Source organism: Haliotis cracherodii, unplaced genomic scaffold (genome assembly GCF_022045235.1).
Source record: "Haliotis cracherodii isolate W230 unplaced genomic scaffold, xgHalCrac1.p SCAF_16, whole genome shotgun sequence".
Taxonomy (NCBI): domain Eukaryota; kingdom Metazoa; phylum Mollusca; class Gastropoda; order Lepetellida; family Haliotidae; genus Haliotis; species Haliotis cracherodii.
The window spans coordinates 18,337,238-18,359,089 of record NW_027266271.1 but is presented as its reverse complement, the minus strand read 5'-3'; the positions used below and the strand labels follow the sequence as shown (position 1 = coordinate 18,359,089).

General features: G+C 36.9%; 1 protein-coding gene across 1 annotated transcript in view; it reads left to right on the top strand.

Annotated features, from left to right (window-relative positions):
- The first annotated feature begins 4,177 nt into the window (after positions 1-4,177).
- Positions 4,178-21,852, top strand: part of LOC139463906 (homeobox protein MOX-1-like) — a 44,326-nt gene continuing 26,651 nt past the window's right edge. Inside the window, exon 1 of the mRNA XM_071245324.1 lies at positions 4,178-5,279. Coding sequence (XP_071101425.1) covers positions 4,820-5,279 — 460 coding nt within the window. The 5' untranslated portion in view covers positions 4,178-4,819. The remainder of the gene's footprint in view (positions 5,280-21,852) is intronic.

The following is a 21,852-nucleotide window of genomic DNA, read 5'->3' as shown; positions in this document are numbered from 1 at the left end:
GCAAGCACCCAAACCAATATGATTACCAAAGTCCAGGCCAACACCCTAGCCAATATCCTTGCCAATGTCCATGCCACTATCGAAGCCAATATCAAGGCCAAAGTCCATGCCACTATCGAAGATAATATCAAGGCCAAAGTCCATGCCACTATCGAAGACAATATCAAGGCCAAAGTCCAGGCCAACACCCTAGCCAATATCCTTGCCAATGTTAAGGCCACTATCGAAGACAATATCAAGGCCAAAGTCCATGGCAGCACCCAACCCTAATATTAATGACAATGTCCACAACAGTATTAATGCCAGTGCCCAAGCCAGTTTCCATGCTAACACCCATGTCCATACCTATGTCGATGTCCGTTGGTAAAAAAAGAAAGCGATAAACGACTTCAGTTTTACGACCCGTCTCATGCTTGGGTTTGTTCCTACATTGAGCTGGCACGTCTTGATATAACTGACACACTGTTCGAAGCCGCTTTAAGCTCATTCATTTGAAACATTCTCAGGATTTATACAATATCATAATAGAACAAGCACACCGCCGTGAAGCTGGAATATAAGAAACAAGAAACTTAATACTGATAAATCGTATTTCATTTTCTAGTGCATATTAATGTCATACCATAAACATATAACCAAACTAGCACCACCAGTCTTATCTTTTAGGGTATAGAATTGGTAAGCTTCTTCAATCATTTATGATACACACATACTTCGATTACGTATTTATAAAATTTAACATTGTGAAATATGCTTTTGCTGTTAGAGAATAGTTTTAATAAATACTTATTGTGTTACGATACACGTAAAAATAGCAACAGAGTACCAATGTAATGCAAATGAACAGAAACAGCCATGCAAATGAACAGAAACAGTCATGCAAATGAACAGAAATAGCCATGCAAATGAACAGGAATAGTTATGCAAATGAACAGAAACAGCCATGCAAATGAACAGAAACAGCCATGCAAATGAACAGAAACAGTCATGCAAATGAACAGGAATAGTCGTGCAAATGGACACAAATAATTATGCAAATGAACGCGTACAGTTTGTGACCGAACAATATGTCGTGTTTAAATTGGGTCTGAAGCAAACGCATGAATATCAAAACTATTTGCGACTGCCAATACCGCTAGATCCTTTTCTTGTGTCATCACTGATTTCAGTGACCAAATCATATTATTTTCAACACTATTTTGCGGTTTACGCCCAATGTTTCCCGCTTATGGAGACTGATTATTCGGTGGCGTTGGCGTTTTTAATTACATTCCATGGATATAAATGAAACGTAGGACAGGTCATTCCGTCATACCATATGCTAGACAGATAGATTAAAATCCTGTCTTTGATATTTATCAACTGGCAATGTTAAAGATAAGTCCTCAAATACACCTCTTCTGCAATACTATATATGCTTTGCATATCCGAATGAACATATCTAGAAAATGATATATAAATGATATTAAATAGATACATATTCATATGTAGAATCCTAATTAAACATGACGACCCGGGCTATTGGTGCATCGCACACGTGTGCATGGACACTGTACGATACACGTATTTGTAACAGAAGCGTCTATGCAGCTTCAACATATTTTGTAATTATTTGATTAAAATACTTTTAATGATGTGAAGCATTAACAAATACTTCGTCGTTTATCCATATCACAGAAACGTGAAATATGACTAGTATGTTTGTCTTAATACGTCTTGTTTTTTCAAAGATACAGCTGATCGGATTTTTATATGGCAAAGAAGAAAGAAATCGAATAACATTATGGATGTATTATTAATATCTTCGTCGAAAGTTTTCATGAACTTGTAGAAAACCTGGATTAGGAATTAAAAAAGGTAACTTTTTTAAAGTTATGTATGTTAACAATGCTGATTGCCATTATATTATTGGCGTTAACACAAACGGCTTGCGGTACGGATAACCGCCGTCATATAGCTGGAATATTGCTGAGTGTGGCCTTAAACAACAAAAAAAGAAAGAAATGCTGTACGTATATTTTCTTAACAATATACCAAGAATTCTTTACGCTTGGGTCAAAACTCAGAATGGTAACTACAGAATGAATTGAAACATCAATGCAAGAGAATAACCATTTGGCGTACACATATACATGTTAATCCCGTACATATTACACCATTGAGATAACATATTGAAAGATACTTAACCCAACGTGAATGTATTTTGAAATACAATCGACTATTTAATCTTTTAATACAATCAATTCAAATAACATACACACAGAGTTGTTTAAAAAAAAAGAAAATCATACCTATTCATATTTTTTACCTACCATTACAACTGCAAACTGCATTGTAAATTTATTTTCGTGATAATTTTGTTTTCTTAGGTACAAGACGTGGAAAATATAATCTGAAGTAAATCTAGCATGCTTGCTATCCGCTCTTTCCTTGGCTTAGTTTGCCATGCATTGTGTCGTGAGATAGAGAGCTCATTGGAGTTTAGGAGAGCATTAGCAGGCTCGCATTTCGCCTAATGATGATGAGAAGGGATATGGTATAACCAGATTCGGGGAGAAAGCTCAAGAATGCACACACCGCTCATGAAACCACCAATCGGTAGAGATTTCGCCTGGAGCTGAGGAAACGAGTCCACGAGATAAAATGGAGAGTGTGAGCAAAGATTGTCTGTTGAAATATGAAACAAATGATATTCTCCTTATTGAAAAAATGGAGTTGTGTTTTTTGGAGGTATGCTGAACGTCGTATATAAATAATGCGTTCTTTTGAAATCTTTGAAAAAAGCTGATTGTGTTCATTTGGGGTTTCAACTGAATTTCTTCTGATAACGATTCTCATTTGAAGACATTTATGTCATTTTTTCACCATTTAACGACATTCCTGTATCAAACAAGCATTAAAGAGAACATGGTAACCTGATTACAAAGTGTAAGACAACACAGGAGCATCAAATAACTAAGCAACTATAACTTTGTTTAATACATTTCGTATTTGTTTAACTAAAATAATAAGCTTATCCTTTAGAACAATAATTCCAACAACAAAAAAGAAGGAGATTTTAAATTTAATGAACATACTTAAGCCACCAATATGTTGGTTGTTGGTTGGTTTGTTGTTTAACGCCGCACTCAGCAATATTACAGCTATATGACGGCGGTCTGTAAATAATCGAGTCTGGACCAGACAATCCAGTGATTACTATCATTATCATAGATCCACGCAATTTGGATCGATGACATGCATCAACCAAGTCAGCGAGCCTGACCACCCGATCCCGTTAGTCGCCTTTTACGACAAGCATAGTCGCCTTTTACGGCAAGCATGGGTTGCTGAAGACCTATTCTACCCCGGAATCTTCACGTGTCCCACCAATATGTAATCCGAAAATCCCTGTACCTTATAGTTCAAGGAAGCTACCATCATAAATAAGCTATGTAAAGTGTGTTTGATGCATTTGTACTGTACGATTACGGGTGCTGCTATGTCCACACATGTGTACATATAGTGTACTGGCTAGTGCTTTCAGCTTATGCTACATGCCCGGGGTTCACCAGCCCAACACCGACCAAAAGACAAAAATATGTATACGCAACGTTTATAATTAAACACGTACAAAATATGCTGAAGTCAATATGCATATAAAATATATGGCTCGTCATGTGACTATAACAGCAGTTTGTAAGGTTAACCCAAATAAAAAAGAATTTGTTCATTAAAATATATTTATATTAATTATGATCCACCTGTGGTGTGTATCTCGTCTCACTTGCTATAAAAGCGTAGGAATATTACGGAACACCAAAGACGCTTCCTTAATCCGCATGCCGTGGAGCGATGTATGTCTGTGGGTGTTATAAAAATACAAGGATTCTGCCGGTGAGCTTGTCCGGATTTTCGTATTTATTTAACGTTCCTCAGCAGCAATAAACAGATCAGCACATATCAAAATAATAAAATAAACTGTTTTTAAAACAATCGAAATCTGTCGTAAACAGTCAACGGAAGTGTGCACACGATGGAACGGCAGCTACTGCTAAGCGACACCCTATCACCCCTTCGCGAGTGTATCGCTCCGCCGAGTAAATAAGCCGCGGTTCCAAACTTTCGCATGTGATTGGTATTTGGCGGAATCGCTTTCTGACGACTGTCGACGACGGACAGCTCTGTACGGCTCTGCACATGCGCATGGCGGTTGATTTGTGACCCTTTTTCACTCAAGGTGTCGCATCAGTGAGACTGGCGGCAGTAAATGTTAATCTACCTTTTGGATGGATGTTTACAACGTGTCGTCTGCTAGTCTGTGAGCGGTCTGTTATCAACTTATGTTTGATGTTACCACAGAAAGTTGTTTATGTACCTTCAATATAAGAGTGCTCTCGTTGGATATCAGTGAATTTGGATACGCATAATTTGATTTTTGATTGATAATTTGGACAACCCATTGTCATTGAGGACAGGTTTTCGGATCCTTCTGAAGAAACTTTCAGAAGTGTCGTGAAGAGTTTTTATTCATCGGCCGAAAGGTGCATATCATTAACACTGACTTGAATGCTTTCTGGTGATGATGATTGTTATTACTATGTAATCACGTACACCTGAAAGGATTACACCTGCAATGATGTCATTAGTTTGCATTGTCGGTATGCATAAATGAGCACAGAGCGTCAATACCTGTGGGATTCTTCAAGGTATCCGTGAACTGACTGTTCGAGCCAGAAGAGGCTGAACTGTGATCTTCGGAAGCAAATTCTCGACTTGTGTATAATTTCCCTAAGGGGGTATCGGCCGAGACAGAAAGCTGAATCAAAATACTATAGCGATGGAGCAACGAGTCTATGGAATGAATGCACCGGCTTTGCACCACTATTCTCATAACTTCCCAGGGTCTTATGGACTTTCTCAGACATTTCCTAGACAAACTGCATTCTCATCAATGTACGGGACTGGGAATTTCTCAGGGGGTGGGTTCACGTACCCCTCCCAATCATCAGAGTGGGGGTTCTCGTCCCCGTCTTCAAATTTTGGTATGAACGGACCATTGAGCAGCGCTGCATCTAATTTGTTATCAAGTCGAGACACTGGTGACTATTTCTACCAGGGTGGGGTGCAGGTGTCCGGGGGGATAGGGGGTATGTCGGGGTCCCGCGGCTTGATGCCCGGGGGGTCACCGTACTGTGAAGTGGCCAACTCGTACAGTCCCCCCTTTTCTTCATCACCCTCCCAGAGTGTCAGCTCTTCACCCGGGTCTACAGATTCCAGTGACAAGACGAGGTGTTCAGGTAAGACCAATGTACAATTAATATACGTCCGTTATAATTCCCTAGAAATATGTTAATATATAAGAATTTGAATTTGGTGTTGTTAATAGTCAGCTGAAGCTATCTGTTTTATTCACACATTAATTTGGAGACTGGCACATGCGACACATAAAATCATGTGATACGATATTGTATGGAAATGGTATCCGTGGCACGATAATATTTTTATATATATAAATATAGGGCATATAGAACAGTAAATGAGAATGATTTTTGCATTATTCTATAAAGACAAAAACTAAATTAATTATGCATTTCAATGAAGTCCTAAAAATAAACTGATTGCGTATTGCTGTAAACATTTAACTGATTGATGCATTTTAAGCAAAATGTTAGTGTCTTTCTAAAAAATATATTTAGTTTATATTAAGGGGGTATAATCTCATACTGACACGAACATACTTTATAATGGATACCATCATAACAACTATACTAGTAATAATGATAGTAATAATAATAACAACAACACTTTAAAAGAATAATCATGAAAATACAACCACTAGTTCGATCCTAATCATGCACATATGTATTCGCTTCAACTTTGTTATTAAGGCAAACTGCTTCATCGCCTATTAAAAAGTTCTAAAAAATGAAATTATAACAGCTCTGCTATACTAACCGGCTATGCCGTCCCGATCCGAAGTTAGGAAAAGTCGTCTACACATTAAAGCATTAAACTCTTTGACCTTTTCTTCTGATAACCAGATAGCTAATTATAGTTCACCAAGTCAACTTTCTTTTTAGTTTAGATTTTCTGAAGTTTTCATTTTTTCATCTTGCGTCTTGATATAAATAAATTTTCATTTCTAATTGTAGTGACATAGTAGAGTTGAACTTGCACACTTCATGTCCCGCGAAGATCCTGCATCAAACTGGCCATCACGACCCATCCTTGTCGTAAGAGGCGACTAACGGGTTCGGGTGGCAAAGTTCGCTGACTAGATTAATGCATGTCATCGTATCCCAATTGGGTAAATTCGATGCCCATCATGTCAAGCACTGGATTGTCTGGTCCAGACTTGATGATTTACAGACCGCTGTCTTATAGCTGTAATAGTGCTGATTGCGGCGTTAAACCACAGACAAACAAGATGTTTGTTCCACATATATAGTAGTCGTCACTGCATAATGCGACCGTCATTATCTCCGATGATTGTCATCAAGAAGATAAACAATGCTCTATAACTATTTGTACTGTATTTCACTTTCAAGATTTTGCCATGTATGTGTGAAAAGATATTAAGTCTTAAAATGACAAGTGTTTCGTACTGAAATTTAAATTCTTTTTTTCCAAGAAACTGATATATGAATTAATCAATGTTATACAATATTTGATTTAGGATTAAAACATAAAACGCATTTAAATCAGGAATGTCTTCACAACTGTTTATCTAGTATCTATAACACGTCCCTTTGTTTCCCCTCGGGATATTTAAAATAAAGTTGTGAGATTACAATATTAACTTACGAAGGCAAATGAATATGAAAAATATATTCAAGCAGTATTATATGTAATATCTTATAAATCAATTACTTATATCAACTTACCATACGTAAATATATAATGTGAACGATAGAGAATAACCATCGAAACAAATCCCATTTGACGCAAAAGAAAATTATGTGAATTGATCACTGAAAATCAGTGATGACACGACGTGTTCGCGAAAAGACAACCCATTTGTCAAATAGCGTGATCAGTAAGGAAAGTTAATTTTATCATTGAAAGAAAAACTTAAACTAAAAAGAAATTTCAATTTCAAAATTTAGTAAAATGGACATACCCTCCCCACATTTATTACCCGATAACAATGTGTCATATAATACCATATGGCATAATATATCCTTTCCTATCAGATTATAACCTATAAAAACCATTACTAAACAGTGAAAGAAATGCCAAACAAATGCCGGTGTAATTTTCACATAAAAATGTGCTAGTTAAAATAATGACCTTACGCGATAAGCGTCAACTATAGCGACGGTGACCTGGTTGAACATCATCTGATCTAGCCTCTATACATTCATTGTCGACACTTTATTGTAAATATGATAGGTAGCTTTCCCTCTCGTGGAGGTTTTGATTTTGACTAAAGGACAAAAGTTCCTTCCTTAATAATAACGATCTTGCTGACAAGATTATATTCTTAAAATAGTGAATGTAAGAAACACGTGGACGGAGGTGGTATTATGTGTTGATAAAGAGTCTCAATTTCGTGAACCGTAATATATAACCTAACGAAAGGACACTGACGCGAATAATATATGGACAGACACACCGTTTGCCGTATCAAACGTCGCGGGGTTTGTATATCTGCTTAGGCTGGAATGATATCGTCTCCGAGTTCCATTTTTCCGTTTATATAGTCCTCGAACGAAAGGGTAAAACCTTATATTTTAACATCCTTATAACCATTAGAAAAAGAGTTGTGAGGAATGAATATATTGATTCACTGAAAATAAAAACCATTATTTGAACAGGAGTACAATTGAAACGCGTGTATTCTTCAGGATAAACGTTACGCGGATGATCCCGTGTTGGAAGGCTTACCAATTTGTTTTATGTTTGGCCACTGATATTTAGGTATCTTATGTGACTTATATTTTCCATGATAATAATATGATAATTCTGTTATCTAGTGGACAGTTAAAAGGTAATAGTCTTGCAAACATAAATCATTAAGAAGAATCATATTTCTTTCGTGAAACGTTCAATCTGTAAATTAAGCAATCGGGTGTTCCGTTGCTAATACAAAGGCCAATAATTCAGAAAAGCGTTCGGGCGTTGCAGTTAGTCGCAGACAATATGAAACTGAAAAGAATATCTGTTGACGTTTCGGTAACTGCGAGGCTTTGCTTTCCTGATTCTTATCATGGTAAAAAGGCATAAAAGACAAACCAAAAACATTTTAGTTACAGAAAAGACAACCCTGGAATTCATGACGCAGCTTTGTGCGTAAGTGTTTAATAAATAAGAAGTCCGTTGAAAATATGTACAACAAAGTGAAAGATGAGAGGTACTTTTGCGGGAATGTGATTTTAACCAAATATGTGTTAAGAAGAGGCTGATTATGTGTACAGACTTTATACAATGAACAAACGTAGGCACTGTATGTTCAGTGAAACCATAATCTTAAGGTTAAATTATGACATGCCACTATACTCATCTCTTTTTTCTCAGATAAAATAAATCAAATAAGAAAAGTCACGCTTAGGAACTGATTTTAATTGAAGCGCAATTTCAAAGTTCTTAAGTGATGTAAAAAGCTTTCCCATTGTTGGAATATTCTAACGATACAAACAATTTATTTAGAATCAAGAATAACAAAGCATTAACTTCTTAAAGCTATGAAATATTTGGAGAATAGAAAACATTAAATTAAAAATATAATTACAATAAACATGTACTCCTTATAATTCCAAAACCAAAATCTAATTTTGCAAATATGTTCAGTAAATCAATAAGAAGACTGAAAGAAATACTTCCCACCTCTGATTTCATTTAATAGGACATGACACCTTGCATCCCTACGCATCCATTTACAGTCGTTGTGGTACGGCAAGACAAGAGCAACAAGTGATATCCACTATAACGATCCTATCTCAACCAGGTAGCGAGGCTAGTTCTTGGACGTGCTGTTATCGTAATTTACAATTAGGTAGTTCATCGCATGTGACCCATTCTCAAGAGGCATCGACTGCTCACATGATACTTGCGTCTATTGTAGAGAGTATCGCGTACTCATCTCCTATTTCCTCGCGGGGTATATTTTGTTCCGACATCGACAAAGGTAGCATTTCATCTTCTGTATCAGTTTGCAAACCCAATATATGAATTTCGATACTTTCTCTAATATCAATAGATATTTCTTTGGAAACACATTCGGCTGTAGCAGTTGTTTTAGTTTATCGTGCATATCTCCATGCGTAATAGTGTGTGCCTCTTGAACCAAAGTAGATGTGATGACGTTTTGTAAAAGGGATGTAGCGTCTTCTTAAAGGCAACTGAAGTATGAGGGTGAAATCTTACTGTTCCTTCTGTCTCTTTGACAGATATACCTCTCTACCGTCAGTTGATGAACTCCCTTTCAGTATGTTCACATACGGTTCTCTTCGCGACTGTGCATACAAATCATACCATATGGTTTTCATGCTAAAAACTCGAAGAGGGGGTCGTTGGTAGGCAGGAATGCAGATGACAGTCTGTATGAATGGGGTTAAGATTGGACAGTGAATTCCCAGTGTTTTCAAAGTTTGGTATAATAACATTAGTGTGTGTTGACAAATGGTAATGGACGTTCCCCTGTTGGTCTGATTTCTTCCTGCGTTTATCAACAGTTTCTCCCTGCAATTTTGGCAGAATGCAAAAAAAGCAAAGCAATGAAAAGGGGATGCGTTCCACATTTCATGTCTTTCCATGTCGTGAACATTTATAATATGTTTGATAGCATCTGTTTGTCGCCTTTGTTATGTACGGATTTTTCAGTAATGGTTTTTGAAGATTATCCCCAACTTAACAAATATATATGATGATAAAGCAATTATCCATGCTGATACAATTAAGTTCTGCTTTATTTGTTTATGGGTGTCGAGTTTTTTATTTCGTTGATACCAATTTTTTCATGTTTTTGTGTAAAAACATGAACATAAAAAAATCATATATGAGCCACTAGGTCAAAACGTTCAATTTATTTATTTTTTATGTCATTTGTACATCCAAATATATACTATTAAAAAAACTAATGTAACGTATCAGAGTATTTCGATCAGTTACGAGAGTGTATAGTTCTTTAAAAAGTGAAAAAATAACAACTTCAGTTCCCTACATCTTATCTCTTGCGGTTTTTCAAAATGGGATCACATTTTCCCTTGCCCTGTGGGATCATGGGTCACTGGCATACGCCCCCTGGTGTCAACTGTTTCTTTATAGCAAGGGAGTTAATTAAGTTTTAATTGTACAAGTCGCCTATCAGACAGATCCACCAAATTGCCAGACGTGCGTTCGTCTCTTCTACAACGCTAGGATAAGACGAGATTGGGAGAAATAAAACTTTTACAGCTTGGGGCCTCAATTCTATTGGCTAGGCTACGAAAATGATATTGCATTTTGTAAAACTTGGGTTTTTTTATGAGTAAGCGAAATGATAATTTTTCGGGCTTCTTTTGATCGATGTTAAATAGTGTTATTCAGTACAAACGATATGGGAAGAGATGATATTTTTTTCAAATATGTTGGAATAGGAATGTTTGGTAAATAGTTTAACCTATTTACGTTTAAAGGGTTATAGAGCATGTCTCAACAACTTAGGGAGATTTGACGCATTAAACTACCTATAGAAGGAGCTGTTAAATAAGTCAGTGTAAACCATTCAGTAATAAACAGAGCTCGTAAATAAAGTCAATGGAAGGTTATCGTACAATCAAATGAAAGCATTTGAAAAAGCGTAAACATAAAATTGAATTTTTTATCATCCCCAAGCAAATCCAGCTGACAACATTAGGTTCTGTGAAATTATTTTGAATGGGTTTTTGAGCGTGTTTGAAATGAGCGTTTACGTTCTTATGTCTTCTTAAGACGTTTGAGCTATCTCTGGGACAACATGTAAAACTACAACTGGAACTACTTTTTTGTTGAATAAATATCACCTTAACGATTTACTTTGCCTATCAAAACCACAAATATGCATTAGTCTTTTCGGGCGCAGATTAGAATACAAGCAATGTACACCTGCATTACTGAATGGATCGATGCAATGGAATCAGAGTTGTTTTTCATGACATGTAAATGACATGTTTTCTTCCATTTTTAAAACAAATACCACTAATTCTTTAAGAGCTAACTTAATTGCTAAACATTTTCGAACTTGTTCAGGTTCATATTCAAAATATAGTGGTTAAATATTTGATAACAGAGTAAGCATCGTTTTGACATCAATCGTGCGAGACTTGAAAAGGGATAAGTTTCATGTTAGTTCAAATCATATTTGAAAACTCAAAGTAGAGACATTTATGTATTGAATTTCTTTCACAAAAAAATGGAATGATATTTACACCAAATAATTTGTGAATCAACGTTGTGTAGAAAAAATATTCTGATATGAAGAAGAATGACGCTGAGCCGTGTTTAAGCTGAGAGAGTACTTCAATTTCATGGCTGCCCGTGCAATTTTCCAGCGTTGTGGCACAGGTTCACAGTTGATTAGAGGTATAACGATTACATGATAGAACAGCTTGTAATATAGAACACCTATCGAATACACACACACACACACACACACACACACACACACACACACACACACACACACGATCAGCTTGTAATATAGAAGACCTATAGAATACACACACACACACATGATCAGCTTGCAACATAGGAGACCTATAGATTACTCTCTCTTTCTCTCTCTCTCTCTCTCTCTCTCTCTCTTTCTCTCTCTCACACACACACACATACACACACGATCAGCTTGTAATATAAAAGACCTATAGAATACACACACACACGATCAGCTTGTAATATAAAAGACCTATAGAATACACACACACACACACACACACACACACACACACACACGCACCAGAGTAGTGCACGCATCAGACTTGCATCACTTGCTCCAGCAGCAAGCAGGCATGCGGTGCTGTAACGGAAACAAAGCGACAAAAACACACTTCCATAATCGTATTCTCTGCTAAAAGCAGGGTCCATTGTACGATTCCGACCATATAATGGATGTGTGTTTATGAATCAAAATGATTTGCATCAGATATCATATTTGTCACAGATTCGTCAAATCTCGAAATGTTAAGCATCCTCACTCACTCACTCATTCACTCAACCACTCACTCAACCATTCACTCAAACACCCCAAAATAACTTACATCAATGGTGATGAAAGCATGAATCCTCAGATTGACCAGTCTCGAACACATTGCATATCTCGATGTGGGCATGTATTGCAGTTTTCGACAAGCCCGTGTTTCATTTCCCTTATAAGATGCAAATACCAACTTCTCTAAAAAAATAGATATCTCGGAATCATTATATCTATCCAGCTTCCCCCAACCAGCACATATAAACCCCGCGTGGGTTCCGGATAAGAATATATCCCTAATAATGTGTGGTTAATTTGGATCGGGTAGTCAGATTATTACCCATCATCGTAGCGGGGTTAAACAAAAACCACATAAGAAATAAATACTCAAACATTATGTCTGTAATAAAGTCACAACGCATATTTCTTGCTATCTTGAATCATTCCTTTGGTGACTTTCGTGATAAGAGGATTTCAATATCAAAAGTACAGAAATTAATCTTTAATTTTAGATGATGATGATGATGATGATGTAATGATGATGATGATGATGATGATGATGATGATGATGATGATGAAGGCATCACTGCAGTTTGGTTCAGCTTCTATTTTTATAAATGCAGTTGCTCAAATATGCATGTTAGTTGGCACAGATTTCAAACTTAAGGGCAAGGCATTGTCATCTCAAGAAATGCAGACAGCTGAACAGGAGTCCCAAAAACTGAAGTAGCAGCCTTTTTCTTTTGGGGTCTATTAAATAAAACATATTATATTCAAGCTTTTGTCAAAAACCTTCCCAAAAGCTTTCCATGTACTATGAGTGATTCGGACAGGTTCGTGGTATGCAAAATGCATCATTGTCTCGAAGGGATTGCGGAATCTTATATTAATCGGGCCACACGCACCTGTTCCAAAATCCCTCCGCCTTGGGAAATAGTCCATCCGCGACACATGCGCTTCTTGCGCAGCTCGAAAATGCATCATATTCCTTCACAAACATACGCCTTCCGACATCCCTAGCCTTCACAATACCAACCGGATGTATCGGATAGGTTGATATAAAAAGGAGGGTAGGTGCTTGCCACAATGTGTACGCCATTGCACATTAGAAACATCAGTAGATGGTATACAATGGTATACAATTCTTTACAAAGAGAAGCATAAAATAGTTTCCTTATAAAACTTGTTTTCGATTTATTTATTTAGCAAGTTGCCTGCACTGACGTTTCATGAGACCCCATCGGGACATGGATATTCAACAAAATACACACTTTGTGGCATACAATAAGGAAAAAATGAGCGGTTGAAACTATTCATGCGGTAATAATGGCACAAAATATATATGTATACACAGAAACGCGATCTGATTTTTTTTTTCTAGATTTCTTAACAATACTTGAAAACCTTACATCAATAAAATATTTGGGGGATTTTCGAGATGACTGAAGAAACGTTTAATAGTTTGTGTGTTTTATGTCAGGACTGTATACTATAAGAAGTACTATACCTGTGTTCAAGCAAAAAGAACGACAGCCTCTCGTTTAATTTTTAGTGAGTTAGTTGGGGCCAAACACTTTGCACATTGTTCCAGTTATATTACTGCGTGTCAGCTTAATGTGGGAGGGAAGCCCGATGTGATGCAGGTCTCAGACGTTTACAACTTTGGTGAAACACACGAGCGCGGTTATGATGCTGACACACCTTGAAACATAATCGGGGCGAACCGGTATTCGAACCCACAACCATAGGTTTCTGGTGTGCATAAGGGACGCAACTCTGCACAGAGATATTGTGGCGCCTGAGACGACTGGGCCATCCGTACACCCTTCATGGTTCAAGTCCAACAGATCCTGTATTGGTTCGTAGTGAAAAAGAAGTTACAGCGCGACACTTACATTCGTGTGCGAGCACCTGAAATATGTGTCAAATGGGAGCCGTCCATTTTTGTCGATAATGTGAACATTGATCTGTGTCCATAAATGTCTAGACTTTCAAACAAATGTCAGTGATGGTGTGAATACTACTGGGGTACCATGTCTCCATTGTCTTCAGTAATGTGACTTAACTAAGGTTCCTAATAATTTATTCCAAATGGGTTTCCGATTTAGAATTGATCCGCAGCTACCTATATGCTGTCGTAAGAAGTGGCTCGGCTCCGGGACTTGGTAAACGCATGTCTTTGTACCTCGACGGCGTGGATCGTACTATCATAATATCAATCACTGGACATTTGATGCCCCAAAATTTATATTTTAAAATTTAAGGATTGCATATTACAGCATTATGAACATAAAACTTCATAGAAATGCAAAAACGTCAGTAAGACAGGGAATACATACAAAATACAGGTCTTAGCTTAAACCATGTACGACCATAAACAAAATCAAGAAAGAAAGATTTCTGTTTGCAATCTTTAAAAGTAAATCAGTAAATCAAAATAGGTCATAATTTTACAATGACAATGACAGTATATTGTGAAAAGTATTGTAACCATTATTAATACGTTCGTGGTCGTGCTTCGTGTGCAGTGTTATCTAATACGTTTACACTGATTGTAAAACTATCAAGTAAAGGAGAATGCGTAAGTTTGATTCAATATCTCTTGGATAATCGAGGCTGGCTATTCCCTAACGTACTATTTCTCTAGAAATTGTATAAATATATCCTGATGTCATCCGGTTAATTAGTCCAAAAACGATCTGGAACTCAACGCAACACTGCCACTTTAAACACCGGACACGTTTGATCCGGCTCACCTTTCAAAGGGGAATACTTCCGTCGTGTCACAATATTTAATTTCAAATGTAACCAACTAGAACTTAACAAGCTTAATTGAGGACGCATGGGAGCGTATATACACACTACGACATGATTGATATGCACATGCGCACGAAACAAATCTAAACTGGTCCCTCGGATTGTTCGCGCAGCAAGCTTTGCGACTTCGGCGAACAGGCGAAGGTAATACAATGGGTACATATCTATACCATATCCGGTTATAGGTGCGCGTGCGTATATAACTTATTAAAAATGTAAATATACAGGGAGGCATGTGTACATTAATATAGTATTTTAAAACTGCTTCATTGATGTTCAGTTTGACGTGAACAATTTTTTTCACAATCAACTTCACGTAGTCCGTTATTGGATTTCATTCGATACCGAGGACCATTGAAAGTCATGTCTAGCGTCCACTGTTGTCTAGTCGCTACGGTAGCCAGGTGTCCAGTCAAAGGCGACACCGGAAGCTTCCAGAGCTAAAAGTTTCGAGTTAGTTCTGATTCAGTCAGACAATTAAGACGAAGTCTGGTATGCGTGTCACCTTTACTTTAGTTGCGTGTAACATTTAGAATGAAACAGTAATGTTAAACATGTAATTTCAACAGTATACATTACTGGAAATACAATGGCAATGATTAATTAAAGATGTTTGGGTCTGTTTCAAGACGTAGGAGTTCTAATTTCACAAAACATGATTAACGATATATACTGTATGACTAAGGGGTCACTGTGCAAGTCGAACGGGTGAATGGAAGTAATCTTATGACAGAGGTAAGTCAGTCTATCGCCGATATTAACAGTTCAACAGAGAATCAAAGTGAAAGACAAATAATTAAATATAAGATTTGTCATCAACACAAGTCAAGGGAGTTAACTGACTGTAAAAGTCACCCTTGACGAACTGGGCTAGCATCATGGGGTTATATTTTGGCTGGATTAACGAGTCTATGCATCAAAATTGCGTCACGAAATCGACATCCGGTCGTAAACTGCCGTGTCGATTGCGGGATTTACAAAGCATGTCTACTGTTAACTTAGCGTCAACAGATATTTTCCAAATCATTTCATGTTTTTAATCTGAGTGCTCACGTGATTTGACACACTTCTCGAAGTAAGACCTGTTCAGTTACAATAAAGATCTTTATTATCGATCAGATCGTCTTGACTGGGCGACGCCATTTTTATTTGAAGTACACGTATGTGAAAGTGATATAAACTGGACTTTTACAGTCAGTTAACTCCCTTGCCTCGGGAAGATAAAGATTTGTTCGTTTGTTGTTTGAAATCGCAATCAACAGTATACCAGGTGTATATGACGAGGGCCTGTAAATAATCGACTCTGGGCCAGACAATCTAGGGGTTGATATTGTGAGCAACGACCCACGCCGTCGGGGTACGATTACTGTTATTTTATGCAAACTAACACGTTATATTTAAAGTCAACCTTTACTCAAAGTATAATAATCTAGAAGGCGCCATCTATTTTTTCATTCAAACAATTGAAGCATTAGAACTTTGGAAATACCTATTTTTTAATACAACAGACTAGAAGACATTTTCAACACGAAAGTCTTGGTATTAGGGTTCTGCTTTTAACTCCCATTGTCACGAACAGGAACAATGACAATTATTTTGCAATATTCAAAATTTGTTATTTAAAAACAACAGTGCTCAATACAATTGTTTAGGGATTACAAATTGACTTGGCTATAGCGACATCCGGTTAATCCGACTTCGTTACAACCAAAGTAGGTATATGTGATCTCTCTTGGAGACAATGATGTATTTTGTATATATTTGCTCTTTGAAGATGTAAAGTTTATGAGAACACTTTTTTGAAAAGCACAACGGATAAAATATGTCTTATTTAAAAGACCCCAAAAGAAATAGGCTGCTACTTCAGTTTGAGACTCCTGTTCAGCTGTAACTATTGCTCGAGACGAGAGTGCCTTGTCCTTAAGTTTGAAATCTGCGCCAAATAACGTGTTTTGAGTATTTTGCAGATACTAAATATGCCTCTCTATAGAGTAGTTCTACAATTTAAAGTCCACCCACCTCCCTTCATAACCGAGCCAACCCCATGTACAGGGCGAGTGACAGCATCTATCGGTAGTACACGGAAGCCTTTTAGGGCCATTTGTTTCAAGCATTTCAAGGCGCTAAGTTGAAATTTCAAGACAATGATCTTGCAAATCCAACTTAGTATCTTGAAATTTCAACTTGGCATCTTGAAATTTCAACTTGGCATCTTGAAATTTCAACTTAGTATCTTGAAATTTCCACTTAGTATCTTGAAATGTCAACAGAGCTTCTTGAAATTTGAACTTAGTATCTTGAAAGTGATACTTAGTTTAAATTTCAAGATGCTTTGTTGAGATGTCAAGATGTTATGTAGAAGTTTAAATTTCAAGATAACAAGTTGACATTTTAAGATTTTAACTTGAAATTTCAACAAGTGACCCTAAGAGACTTCCGTAGTAGTACCGTTATACATCGATAATGTTGCCACGAGCTCCGAACCTGACTAAAAACGCAGCTAAAGATCATACGAGGGGTGTAGGGAAGATTTCATTTGCCGGAACAGGAAATGGTCACTGGGGGCTAAGTCTGGGTTGTAGGGTGGATGACTTAACTGTACAGACTGGACCTCCAGTGACCATTTCCTATTCCGGAATATGAAATCTGCCCTTCGAGGACATAAAGGCTCCCACAGAGGCGTGGTTAGAGGGCCAATCTGCGGATTTCTATAAAAATGGTATTATAAGATTGAAGGACAAACGGAATAAGTGTATTGAGGTGAATGAAGATTATATTGAAAAATAAAAGTGCAAAAGATATTCTGCGACATGGTCTTATATTGAAGTTGCAAAACTTACTGAACGCCCCTCGTATGTTGCGTGGATTGCACGTGCACCACACAGTCGTTTAACTGTTGCCTGTTGGAAATCCATTGGAACATAAACCAACCCCACGTGAGCAAATGGTGATCTTTCATTGGGTAAGAGCCTTCAGCTGTGATTTAACAAATGTTCGAGACTTCATTCTAAGAGTGACGTCTTGTTGACACGACCACAGTCTTTAAGTGTACGGGTTTCGAATGAGGTTGAAATATGCCCGTCAAATTCCCTTGAGTTCGTCTCAATGATTGGTCCACTTAACAGCCTTTAAAAGTCATAGGCATTTCGTCTCAATCTGACTTTAATGCTAAATAGCTATTATGTTTACAAATTGGCTTCATTTGACTTTCCTAAGTCTATGTGAGGCCTGTGTGACTACAGACATTTCCGGAAAGATAGCAAATTAACTAGTGGGATGCATTCCTCGCTTACAATCTATGCGGGTAGTCTGGTGTTTCGTTTCGTATCGAAAACGTAGCATTGCTTTGTATGGAATGGTCCTTAATTCATTGGCATTTTAAGCAATCAGGAATAGTGGTCATAACTACACACATTTTTATTCATGTGGGGCAGAGTATGCATTACATGTTATAAATCACTGTCTTATGATAAGCGAGATTTTTTTTCTGGAATATGAGATACATGTAGTAATGCATATATGGGGGCCGAAGGGACTCTTTAAGGTAAAATATCTTTTTGCAAATATCGGGTTACCTGTATTATACATTATCATACCATTAAGCAAATGTCTTCGTTGAAATTTTAGATCAACTTTTGTCATACAATTTTATTATTCAAAACTGGCTACCACAGGAGATATTGCTTTGGTGAGATCAAGCGATACCTTAAGGGATATCTCACTATTCTCTCTGCTTCTTAGAAGAGCTTTTTACACTCAAGACATTATTACTGTTTACAAACTGAAAAAATGTTTTAAAAATGATTTTGGATGTTAAATATATTGGGTGAGTGAGTGAGTATGGTTTTACGCCGTTTTTAGCAATATCACGGCGGGGGACACCAGAAATGGGTTTCAGAACTGTACCCATGCGGGAAAACGAACTCGGCCCTTCGACGCCCGAACATATTAGGAGATCTATCCTTGGACCATATGATAAGTGGTTGCGAAGACGAGTAGGAGGTCGGAACACATGCTTAATCGCAAGCAGGATAAGTTCGAAGCAATGTCCCTTCGAAGTACAATGATGCAGTATTTAGAAAGTAAAAATGTTCCTCCTAATAAGTAAGAATTGGGTATGAGAAGGGCTCTTCTTTGTCCATTGTGAATGTCCAGTTACAAGGGACATTGAAATATTGGTATAAAACCAAATCAGACAGGGTCAAATGTCTGACAACTAGCCTATTTTGTTCTCACCCTTGCAATGTTTGAATTTACATAAGTACATGTAGATCTGAAATAAGCCATCAGATACTGATTCCAACAGAACATTTCATCTAACCATGAGCTAGTCTGTGCTTGTTTTACCATAAGTTTTTCTTTATCTTCATCTTTTAAAAAAACACAGCTTGGATCAAAGACTTGCTCATGGTCAAAGTTCTGGACAACGCTTCCTTAGAACCTCAAAAAAATTTGGACACATTTTAGCTATACCTGTACTTTAAGTGTTGTTATAAGTCAGAAACATGTAAATGTTGAACATTGTTTTATTCTCACCTGAGACGAATTGCATAACCATTGCTTATTGTGTTGATCTTTTCTAAATGAGGCTGATCCTCATGGCCACAAATGGTCTGTCATCATCCCTGGTTCTTTGTTCCGCCAGCCGAAGTATACTTCACTGGCCTGTTTCACCATCAGACTGTCTCACAACACCTATTTCATCTTTTAACGAGTTCGATTATATCATAACATTGACATACAGATTTTCATTCCATTATGTATTTGAATTCTTCTGTTTGTGCATTCAAAAATGACAAATGGTGATGTCAAAACTGGTGTATATGTGAAAGTAGAAACAACCTTAGTAAATACAGTGTTGTAAAGTGAAATCATAACAATTGAAAGTGAAGATCACTTCGCAAGTGTTTGGCTGTATGTGGAGCATTCGCATTGTGATAGAGAAAAAAACATTCGGGCAGGTAAGGATACTTCAGAGAAAGAAGTATGTCCAAGTTAAATGGGAAATTCTGCTCCTGAATTACCACATAGATCAGTTTTATATTTAATAATTTGCCTACATAGGAGTTATAATAGCGGTGGTAATGAAAGAATTAAACCTTAAATTCACGAATTTAGAGATTGTGACTGGAAAACTGATTATAGACGTCAGTGCAATTATAACATGTACGTCAGTTGCACACTTTCTGAACTCCCAAGTTACTGACGGCTTGCAACATTTTTTGATTTATTCCTACATTTTCAAATGCCATGGGAACACTTAATGCAGAAAATTTATACTTAATGTATTTTTTCAGATGTGTCAAGTGTTCATAAAAATGAATAATTATGCTTTGAAATTTGCCTTAGCGAATCGTGAAAAACTATGAAGAAAATTACTTTGTACCACAGCATACTCAGTTGGGGATATTTATCCGTTCTGCAGGAACACGTTTTCACATGCAAAGTGTCCTCGTTCTATCTGACGCTTCGTGCATTAGTTATGACCGCCAGGGGTCGCAGGGATGTTATTCCACGCAGGGGGTCATGTCCTCAGCCAATCAGTATTCAGGATGAATTGGCCAAAACAAACACATTGGACATGGGGTGCCATTAAATTTATTATGATTATTGGTGGCAAATGTTTTTTGTTTGAACTGACAGGATCACATTTGTTAAAATGGTGTGTGCTACCCATATGGAAAAACATTTAATATCTTGCAGCAATTAGACACACGGCGTGAACCGTTATAGAAGCTAGATGAAAATACACTAGTCATAGTTTGGAAGGACGGCACCGAGAGAGCGTAGTGTGTCATACAGATCCTGAAACAAATACATCAAATACAGCCCATGCAAGTCTATAATGTTTGGCAAGTCTATATTACTGCATTATCTGAAAATGAAGAAAGTCTCTGGGCTCCTTTTTGTTATATTTTATAACTATAATTTAACAATTGATGTTAGTCTACGAGAAAGCATGTCTCATCCTCTTAAACAATTATCATGACATGTATATTTAAATTGGTTCATTCGTGTACGTTGAAGTTTCATTTTATACATGGGTTTTTTTCTTTGATAAGAAAACATATGCGAACCGATCAAGTTAATTACTGACAGCTTCAATTTCTCGTTTTTCATTTTCACCTCTTTGGTTCGTAATTACAGAAGAATTCACAATATTGTTGATTTGTAAATATTCGGTCGTTGTATACATAAAAAGTAGCATCTCATTTAAAAAATGCTGTTGGTTTTCATACGCCGGTGCCTTCAGAGCCACGCAAACTCTGTAGTTTAATGCAATGTAAATATGACTGACAGATATATGACGCGCTTCCATTCTGCTCAACCGTTATCTGCGACTAACCATGACTGAAATCTACATATGTAAATATGCGATAGACTCAACTGTCTGTAATGGAAAAAGCAAGCCTATAAGTAAATTTCAACATTTTTATCTTTACAAGCATCGTTTATCGTAAACTGTTTACACGAGGCTATGTTATCGTATACCAGCTTCCCAAATGTAAACACTGTATGTTGCAATAATGTATCCCAACAGATGACATATCAAATAAGTATAAACTGTAAACATCAAATGTTTTTTAGAAGTTATCTCTGAGGCTCCATCGAAGAGAGATAAATAACTAAAATGTAATGACATATAACAATAAACGTTGGATGCCAGAAACGTGATAGTCCAACATATAATATGTGTCTGTGTTACATAAAACTAAAACCAATTAAATATGAAACAATAAGCATTAATAACATGATATAATTTAATTACAATGTAATGAGAAGTGCATCTACTTTATTGCACATGATTTCTTCAAGAGGGTCTGGTCATTCCTATCTCTTTATTGCTCTTATCATTGGCTTGAAGTCAATGTGTTGAGAAATCTGGCTTTCCAAATATTTCAAGT